The 10,348-nt window shown below is 46.8% G+C and overlaps 1 protein-coding gene across 1 annotated transcript; it reads right to left on the reverse strand.

Moving 5' to 3' along the window:
* Positions 1-58: 58 nt before the first annotated feature.
* On the reverse strand, positions 59-9,912 carry LOC123098896 (uncharacterized). Its single transcript, XM_044520970.1, has 16 exons — positions 9,360-9,912; positions 8,947-9,038; positions 8,602-8,795; positions 7,911-7,950; positions 7,536-7,617; positions 6,811-6,888; positions 6,601-6,726; positions 6,270-6,391; positions 5,133-5,172; positions 4,954-5,028; positions 4,749-4,833; positions 4,129-4,299; positions 2,689-3,112; positions 825-942; positions 534-727; positions 59-422 (listed from the first exon to the last, which is right to left on the reverse strand). The coding sequence occupies exons 1-16, from the start codon at positions 9,638-9,640 to the stop codon at positions 328-330; spliced, it is 2,217 nt and encodes a 738-aa protein (XP_044376905.1). The 5' UTR covers positions 9,641-9,912; the 3' UTR covers positions 59-327.
* Positions 9,913-10,348: the final 436 nt, after the last annotated feature.

Below are 10,348 nucleotides of genomic sequence, written 5' to 3' on the forward strand. Positions count from 1 at the left end.
GTCGCGGTACATCAACAAAGCCGTTTGATTGGTATCATACCATTGAAGCTGTTTACTCTTGTATCTTGTAACATTTTATTGCAATTGCCCAATCTAATGAGTACAATTCATTTCCAGATGCAAACCTTACGCATATCATTGCTTTATTCAGGCAGCTAGTGCCACTCATTCTCTAGAAGAATAGTCAAAACGAAAAGCTCGACAAACCGGCCATCGGAATTCAAGTTACAACAGCAACAACAATCACATCGATCGACAAATTGATATGCTATCATGAGTTTTTTTTTTTCAAGATATATATACCAGCTAGAGTGGGCGTCTTCAGTATCAAAGGAAGCATACCAAGATCAACACCATGTGGAAGGAGATAGCAGATATCCTCCACATGGACCCTGCGAACGCCGACCTCAAAGATCCTGCTTCTGCAATACCAACAAGAAGAGGTCAGAGACACGTCTCATCGCCGACTCAGGTCGATAAACTCGGCCGCTCGGGCCTGGAGAGGGTCTGCAAGTTTAAGAGGCTACACTTACTCTCGCAAGCTGGTGCTGTCTGGTTTTTGAAAAGAGTGGTCTGTATGCTGAGTGAAGAGCTGTTGGAATAACCACTGTAAGCGCACATCTTGAAGTCGCAACCGGCACCACTTGTCTGCCCAAGATTGAGCCCTTCGCTGCACGGCGGCACTGCTGGGCATCCCTTTTTTCCTTGCACTGCGGTGCAATTTAGCCTGGTGGTCGCCACATGGGAAAAAGATGGTTAATCTCCTGGTTACTGCTTGAGAAACAGCTCAAGAGATGTGGAAGCAAGGGAGCTAAGTTGTGTACTGGAAGGTGTTTGAACTGCAGCGGCACTGGATGCAGTCCTGCGCGGTGAGCGTGTAGGTGCCGTTCGGGAGGCGCAGATCATGATCATCCGAGGTGTTGCTGATTGATGAGCTGCAAACTGAGTATACAAAAATTCGACGAGCAGTTAGTACCAGATTCAGAATACCGCGGCTTTTTCTTATGAACCATAATGGATACTAGTCAAAAGAATCCATCAATAATCTTCAAAAATGCGTGGGCACTGAGCAGTCCAGTCAGAGTCAACTTTGTGGATTAGTCGTATGTTCATAGTTTGAGACCGAAAAGTCAGACAGTTTGCCCGGAGACAGCAACAGCTAACAACCAATTAAACAAGTCCAAGTAGGGCATCAATCAATTGAAGCTTCAAAGCTTATTTTCTTCAACAAATTTCACACCACAGATGCATTTTTTTTCTGGACAATTAAACGGTTGCAATTTATTAGCATTATGCCCTGGCACACAGGATGGGCATATAGCGACGTCTCTAAAAGCTTCCAAGTTCAGAGTGGAGGCATGAGGTCTCAATCTCTCTGAACAACTGAAACATGTGCATCAACCTCATCTTGTCCAGCTCACCTAGCCATCACTGAATATTTCGAATAAAGCTCCACACAAGGGGACCATAGCTTAAGTTGATTGAAGAGGCCTAGAAGGCACTTAACCTATTATATTTGTATAAATGAAATCACTGAATCCAAGCAATATAGTACTACAACAATAATTCATCCGAAGTGCACTCTGGCTTATCATTTTTAATCAGAAGCAACACTTAACATTGGGAAAACTAAGGGTCTCTTTGATTCAAAGGATTTTCATAGGATCTTTGAAGGATTAGAATCCTTAGGAATTTTTCCTACGTTGATCGTTTGATTCGTAGGATTGAATCCTGTAGGATTTTTTCCTAAGGATTCATTTGTACTACATTTTACAGGAATTCTAACATCCACTCCAACCTCTTGGAAGAAATCCTTTGTTTTTCCCGTGACACAATCAAATAAACTCGAATCCTATAGGGATCCAATGGACATGTCATTCCAATCCTACATTTTCCCTATTCCTGTGTTTTTGCAATCCTATGAATCAAAGAGGCCCTAAACAAACAAGCATACTTAATTGTCAGTTTGCCCAGTCCCAGGTCACGCATGTGGCCGTCCATAATTAACTCACTAGTTTATCCTAACTTGCATTCTGGCAGACTGTCACCAGTCAACTGAAAAACTTCAACACGGACTTAGTGGCAGTACCTCATATTGCAAGAATAGTCCTAGTTACCCCTTTTAAACTAAAACAATTACTGAATTAGATGTATCAGTCGAAGCATATGTGCGACGTTAAGAAGAACACCGCACAAGCACTTCCCGGAGAAGATATCTGAATTGCATTTTCGATTAACAACTAGCATCCCGGCCGCAATAATTTATTTGAATTGCATTCCCGGTTATTTTTCAGCCAGAACTATAACAGCAAGTCAGTAACACCTAAGCTCCATAGGGAAAATTACTAAACAAAGCAACTGAACTAGAATTTCCCCCAATCCCAGGCTCCCAGCTGGCTCTGCATGTGGTTGACTATAATTAGTTTACCCTATTGTAATCCAGATAATTTGCACTCTTTGTTGGTACTACTAATCTACTGGCACGCATCAAGACAAATTGAAATCTGAGTTCAGAACTCACTTCTCTGTAAGAAATTCAGAACTCACAAGATTGCAAGAACAATTGCTGTTACATGTTTTCTCTTTCAATCAATAAACTGCATGCATTAGTTGAACTACTACTTGTATGTGCGACAAAACATTAATTTTAAGAGGAAACAGAGCACAGGTAAGTAATTTCATACGTACCAGGGAGCGGGACATCAAGAACCTGGTCCTTCTGCAGTGTCTTGGGGTCGGCGATCTTGTTGAGCTTGAGCAGCGTGTCCTCGGTGACGCCGAAGGTGGCGGCGATGCCGGAGGTGGTCTCCCCGCCGTCGACGATGTAGGCGAGGTGGAAGACGGCGGCGGCGCCGTCCACGGGGTCGCAGCTGCAGGGCAGCGGGATCCAGAGCTTCTGGCCGACGGTGATGAGGTTGACGTCGGCGATCTTGTTGGCGGTGGCGATCTCCTGGTAGGTGACGACGGCGTCGAAGGAGTCGCGGGCGATGGCGTACAGCCCGTCCTGCGGCTGCACGGTGTAGACGGGCGCGTGGTCCGACTGGCCGACGCCGTTGCCGGCGCAGAGGCAGCGGAAGGGGATGCGGACGGTCTGCTTGGCGGCGACGCGCTTCTTGGGCGAGGTGGCGACCGGGAGGCCGTTGGCGCCGAGGAGGCCGGCGAGGGTGGTGGTGTTGAAGCGGGCGAGGAGGTCCCCGTAGGTGGTGGCGTTGGGCACGCGGTAGCCGATGGCGGACTGGCAGGTGGTGCCCCGCGGCGCGCTGCAGGTGAAGTTGGTCGCCGTGGCCGTGGCGGCGAGGTGGAGGAGGACGAGGAGGACGGCGGCCGGCACGGCCAGCCGGGCGGGCGGCGACGGCAGCGGCATGGTGAGAGCGAGGGGGGAGTGGGAATGCGAGGCGTTTGACTGCGGCGTTGACGCGGGTGGAGGAGGATGAGATGGTGCTCGGCAGCTCTGCTCACCGGAGCGGAGGCCCGGCTTAAATGGTCGTATGTGTTGTGCGGGGCCCTGCCCCCATTTATTCGTTTTTGGCTCGAACTGGGAGATAATCCTCCGGCTTGCTTAGCCGACATGTGATCCCAGTGTGTGTGAAATAATGGGGATAAGATCGTAGGAGTAGATATGTAGGAGTACAGCTTAAACCTGTAAAATTCTTTCAAAATAAACCGCGAAAATCCATCATAATATACGATGATACACCATGCCGCTGTAAGTTTTTCTCGCAAAAAAAAAGTCCCCGTCTATTATTTTTTACGTTTATAAGAACACCTCTAAAATTTATTCGTTTTATAAAGTCTAATAATTTTGCAAGTTCCGGTGAATTCAGAAGGAAAAAAAACCCGTAAAACCAAAACCCCAATTCGGAGAAGGTGCCAATTCAGCTCAGTGAAAAACAAGACATGATATAGACGAGCCCGCATGTACATCTTGCACTACGTAATATTATCAGATGATTGCTCCGTTGAACAAGAAAAGATTGTTCTCTGGCGTTGCGTTCCACAGGGGCTGGCTGCGGCGACCGAAACGCGTGAGGTGTGACTAATAAGCGAAGAGGAGCTGGAATTCCACGCCCACAAGTCGCGTCACAAGGAAAATGATTAGAACTCTGCCGGCCAGAGCGCCACGCTAACCGTCTCGAGCAGAAAAACAGGGTCAACGTGGTGTGGACTTCCAAGTTTGAACGGCGGGCCGGCGGCCAAGACCATATCATACGGCTGGGTGAGACGGTTCCCAACGGCAACGCCCTGGAGTGAGCTCGACGTCTCCACGCCGGACGCCACTGCCGTCCACATCACCCAAAGCTACAGACAAAGCGCAGGCACCATTTTTCTACTACCTTTCTCCCTTCTCGCCGGGACAACGACGCTCCACCCTAATCCGGCCCCATGGTTACAGCAAATCCGACCACAAACAGATTTCAAGCACACGGCAAGATTTAACGGCGAGCGGGTCGATTATTTCGCCTAGTTTGTCTGTCTGCCAGAAAAGAAGTGTCTGCTAGAACCGACGGAATGCTAGTAGAACATGAAAGCCAAAAAATACACAGGAAAGAAAGGTCTAACCAATGAACCAATGAAAGCCAGATTGCGCTTGCTGCTCTTTTCTACAAAGAATGAATGATGGAGCCAAAACGGGGGTCCTGAACTCTACTCCTGCGGCGGGATGGATGCTACTCCATGGACGAAGGCGGCATGCCGGGCGGCTCCTCCGTGCGCGGGGGTGACGAGCTGAAGTCGATGGTCGGGAACACCCCGGGCGGCCTCTCCACCGGCTGTATCGACAGCAGCTGCGACGAGTCCCCGACGACGTCGGCCCACCCGTAGTGAGGGTCCGCCCTGGTATATGGTGAAACGCACAGGAATATGAGATCCAACCCGCTCAGGATGATTTTAGTTCTGGTCGTATCTGGAACTGTTCTGGAGCTGGCAATAAGCTTCAGGGGTTAAAAATCTTACTCGTAGTACGTCTCCTCGTCTACGACTAAATCCCAGCTCTCGCCGGTTGTGCTCTTCCCGTACTTGTGAACTTTCCTGAAACAGATGTACTTCACTGGTTATCCACTGATAGTATCATATATACTATAACGATTTCAGCACAGATCTTAATAACACCATAAATGACGGACAGCACATACCCATTGCCAAAGTGCTCTTCTCCCCAAGTCCTTGACCAGCCTGAAAGTTTCAAATCAGATAAGTAACTGACTACGAAGATTTCATAATATAAGTTATACTGCTAGCGCTATACATGTTGAGCATCCACTTTCTAAGAATGAGATTCTGCATATACTGCATGCAACTTACACAGAATGGTACTGTTTCATACTCCAGTTCACAGTATTAAAGGATCTCAGTCGTTGGTAATGTATGACCCAATCGCCACAAACTAGCTAGCTAGTGCTATTTCTGATGTGGACAGAACTTTTTGGACAGCAACAAAAGAAACTGCATATAAGTGCATGGGGCACTAATGTTGTTGAATGTGTGTTTTGAGTAGACAGCTAGTAGCATCTTAGCTAGTTGGACACGATGAGACGCAACATATGTGGCTACGAATGACATTTTTAGGAACTACTCCCTCCGTCCCAAAATATAAGATCATTTTTTACACTATCATAGTGCCACAAATGGTCTTACATTTTGGGATGGAGGGAGTAACTGGTGAATATTTAACAACTATCATGAAATATAATTTATTTAGCAAATAATAAAACTAATCGAAATTCGTGAAGAAGCTACAGGTTCGTTTTGGCCTAGCTACTTTGTGTAGAATGGGCTGTTTGTTTACGGTTGGGTTAGCCAATTTTCAGGACTGTACATAATGTTTTTCATCAATCAATGCAACAAGCACAATGCTTTGCATTTCGTGGAAGCTTGTACAAATCGGTTGGTACAGGAATGTTCAGGGAATATCTTTCTGTCACCATTAAGGTAGTGAGCCCAGCGCCAGCCTGTAGGTCAAAGGGAATCACAAAAGGCCATCATGCATGATTAGCAAAAACAAATAGGGTGGTGTTCCTGGTGTAGCTCTGTTCACAACAAACCTTTGTAATTTATTAAAGATATAGGTAAAAAATATAAGGCATATTGTTATGACCCCGTACCCAGGATATGTATGTCAATATTATTAAGTTAATGACTAGAATCTAGCACAGTACTCCCTCCGTCCCAAAATAAGTGTCTTGAGACACTTATTTTGGGACGGAGGGAGTACATTGTTACCAACAAAACGCGCATTGTGCATATATGTTATCAATGGTGGCGAAACTTACGGTCACCGCCAGGAGAAGCATGCCATGTCTCCCCTTGTCGTGAACCAATTCCGGCAAAGAATTTCTCTTCCCATTTATCTCCCCATCTGGTGCCTAAGTCTGTCTCTGCCCACTTATCTGTCCTGTAAGACCATCCATGGCATTGCAACAGTTGTCAATCTCCATTGGACAGGGCAAATTGCCAAATACAGTATGTATGGTAACCTAAGGCCCTATGGCTAAATCTACAGTGAGATACTCATAAACCACTGAATACATATAGTTGGATTACTCAGTAATACAGGTAGGAAGGTGCTTACAGAGTAAGAAAGTCGAAGCTCAAGAAGCTCACCATTTCAATACAGAGCCACGACCATCATAATGTTCACCCCACCTCTCCCACCAGGACTGCTCATTTAACCTTCCGTATTTATGCGCACCTTTTTCTGTCCAGCCCTTGGCATCATATTTTTCCCACCTTGGAGAAAAATTAACAGTTCAATTAAATAATCTGCAGCACACTTGTAACCAAACCTAAACAAAAACACGATGCAACTCTCACCACTTTTCATACCACCCAGCATTTTCTGTCCCTGACTTGGCTTGTTTCTCTGCGCTCTTCTCGAGTCTTGCAAGATTGCTGCGTTACACAATTTAAAGATTTAAACCATGATCTAGCCTTACGGGCTGCAAATTCATATTTTCTTATAATAGGGTTATTACTTATTTTCCATTTTCTTCACATAGATAGTACTGTAATCAATGCTACAAATACTATGCCAAAAGTGAGTACATATTACAGCGACAGGCCTTTGTCCACTAGCAGGTGCTATCCGAACTGAAGATTGGAAGTATAGTGGATAGGAAGAAAAACAGAGCTTGCGATTCTAGGAAGAATATCAGTGACATACTATGAGATATACCACATGGTCAGGAAATCATGATCCCATCTGTCTTTTGTGGATCTTATACACTTGGGACACATAAAAGAGAAATCTACCGATGACCTGTGTGCATGCTGTATTATCTTGTTGATGATATTTTAATGTAAAAAATGAGCATGTTGCTTGGTTTTATCACCATCTTAGGTTCTACGTCTGCATATATGCAAGTACATCTATGGAATTGGTAACATTTTTCAACATTAGCTTTCTATCATCAAGGAACAACAAGGAATGTTGCAGTTACAATTTTAGTCACATAGTTAGATATGGAATGGTTTCCTTTTATTCATTGAATGAGGAATGATATACTTATAACACTGAAATTGCAAGTAAACTAATTCACCTCCATTCGTCTTGGTGCAGAACTTCTTTCCACTTCTCCCACCAAGAATCACCGTCAGCATTCTTCCCAGATTTTTCCGCACCTAATGTGTTAGAATTGTATTGAGAGTTCAAGCCATAATGACAACAAATGTATAAAGGATCAAAATAAAGGCAATCAACATAGCTACATACAGCATTTCAAAAAAAATTATAGCTGCATACAGCAGTTTCTGTTTCAATACTTACTGGTTAGAGGCTACTACCCTATGTCCCTATCACATCAGTTAAATTATTACCCCCATTTAGAAATGGTGTGACAAATACTATGCATCATTCCTAATTTCGAAACAAAATTGTGTTACCAGAGCCTCCATTATAAAGAGTAATTGCGCACCTAGCTCTTTGTATCCAGTCCAATCACTTTTCTCCCACCACTGCCACATATAATAAATACATAGAGATTTGTTAGTTAAAAGATTAGTGTGCAACTGGGAATGATAATGAAATTCACAAGCTCCTAAGGACTAGTTAAATTTTTACAGATAGGAAAGAATGACTCGTTAGAGACGCTATTAAATGCATACTTGAGCTACAGCCTTTTGAAGCCCATACCTAACTTAAATGACATCTATTTCAAGCACAAATATAGACTTAGGCACTTAACAAAGGTAAGGGAAAGAAAAGGCATGACAATTCTTGATGCAAGAAATTGCACTATTCAGGTACTTCACTCGCAGATAGCATCAATTTCACAGACAGGGGCCAAGGCAGTCTCAGAATAGGTGGAAGTGTAAACAAGCCAAGGAGCGGCACAACAGATAACACTGGAGCATGTGAGATTGGAATCTTCAGCTCATAAATATCAGGTTTAGTTTTCTCAAAAACTGAAGTCGCAATTTTATAACTCAAAGGTTAAATGTGTGAGAAAATAAAAGAGCGATATGTAGAACACACATGCCTCAAGCCGCATACTTTTAAGTTGAAGGTATCAACTATTACAAATGAACCTCACTTGATAAAACTGTAGCTAAAACCAGAATGACAGAATATGATCAGTAAGAGTAAGTAAAGCAGTGAGAACATACAGTCTCTTTCCACTCAGTGGAACCATCATGAGTCTGTCCACCCATCCTAGCCCAGCGGCAACGGTACCCATTCTCACCAAGATCTTCGCCGCTCTCCCTGTACCAGGTGCTTCCATCTTCGTTGGTGCCAGACTCCTTGACCGCTTCATCCAGCAGGTTGATTCCCCACTCCTTCTCACTAGCAATGCCAGTGTCTATAAGGCAGGTGCCAAAGAAACACACGCATTTCCTTAGCACCGCGGAATAACTACACTTGGAACTACAAATGGGGGGTATTTCACTTTGGAGTACACGTCTGGGAATCATTTCACTTCAAGATTAAAAGTGTCAGCAAAGCAAACCCACCTCTCTTGGGCGGGGTGTCGCGGGACTGGGGAGCCGGCCCTCTCGGCGTGCACCGCGGATAGAAATCATTCTGCTTGGGCTGCCTTCTAGAACTATACTAGTGAACAAAAGAGAATCGTGTATCAGAGATTTCATCATCACTAAACAAATAGTATTCCGCAACAGCACAAACATACTGACTCTTATGAATATGAAGCTTCTGCCTACAGCATTGGCACGTTAATTAAACTGTATAAAAATGCACGCATGTTGGAATAAACAAAGAAAAGGAGCATGGTTGTTGCCAGGGGCGAATGTGAGGCCACCAGATATAACTAGCAAGCGCGTATCTATCTACCCGGAAAAGAAAATTAATAATCAATGTGCAGGAGGATAAATCCTAGATTCGCAGTGGCGAGTGGCCGCGCACGTACCGGGAGGAGGGGAATGTGAGTGAGGGCGTGACGGTGAGGCCGACGCGGCGGCGTCCCCGGGCAATGGGCTTGCTCCCGTCGACAGACGCGGCGGCAGACGCCTTGGCGGAGAGCAGCAGCCTCCGCGGCGGCGTGGGCTCCGGGCGGGCGTAGCAGCAGCAGCGGATCGCGCGCGCGGGGCCACGCGCGGGGCGCGGCCAGGGCCCCGCACCCAACTTCCCCGGCCGACTGGCGGCCAGATCGAAGGGCGGCGCCACGAGCCCCCTGGCGCACGCGGCCATCCTGTGACGCCGCGGGCGAGCGGGAGCCCAGGCGGCGGAACGGAGGCCGGGTGAGGCGCTCAGTGGCGGGAGCAGGGAGGCGGAGGGGCTTTATAGGGGCGCATCTCCCCGGCCGCCCACCAGAGAGAGCGACTGGCGGTGGCGGCTCGTGGATTCGGTCACGGGGATGGCGAGACGGGAAAGAGAAGTTTTTTATCGGGAGATCCTGGCGGAGTGAGATGTCATCATGGAGTAGTGTGCGTGCGTGTGTGTGGTGCGGATGTGGAGGTATATGCGGCTGGAGGGAGACGAAGGAGGCACGCGGGTCGGTCCCGCTCGTCGGCGTCCGTCAGATCGGCAGCGAGCGGCAGGCAGCTGCGGTTCCGGTGCGCGATGCGGTGTTCTCGGGCCGGGCGGGCGGGCGGGCGGGCAACCTACGCAGACACGCTGCGTGGCGATCGCGGAGTCGCGGGTGGGTGGTGCCGTGTGCGTGCACTCGTGACTATAGTCGACGAACGAAATGGTCCGTCCATACCATACTCATGTGGATGCCATGTGAGTTGAGTTTGGCCGTTGCAAAAGAGGACGAGTTCGGCCATGTATGCTGGTGCTATGTGTCATACGAAGAAACGGTGAGAAACGTACTGTACAATCTTGTGTCCTGTAGAAACGCCAAACAGGAAATGACACCGACAAGGCATGCTCAGATGTACGTACATTAGAGCATCT

The sequence above is a fragment of the Triticum aestivum genome, chromosome 4D (assembly GCF_018294505.1).
Source record: "Triticum aestivum cultivar Chinese Spring chromosome 4D, IWGSC CS RefSeq v2.1, whole genome shotgun sequence".
Taxonomy (NCBI): domain Eukaryota; kingdom Viridiplantae; phylum Streptophyta; class Magnoliopsida; order Poales; family Poaceae; genus Triticum; species Triticum aestivum.

Coding starts and splice junctions, on each gene's coding strand:
- LOC123098896 (XM_044520970.1), bottom strand. CDS start 9,640: ATGGCCGCGTGCGCCAGGGGGCTCGTGGCGCCGCCCTTCGATCTGGCC. Junction 5,173..6,269: donor TGCTTCTCCTGGCGGTGACC/GTAAGTTTCGCC, acceptor TGAAACTTTCAG/GCTGGTCAAGGACTTGGGGA. Junction 4,300..4,748: donor CGGTGGAGAGGCCGCCCGGG/GTGTTCCCGACC, acceptor CTTTGTCTGTAG/CTTTGGGTGATGTGGACGGC.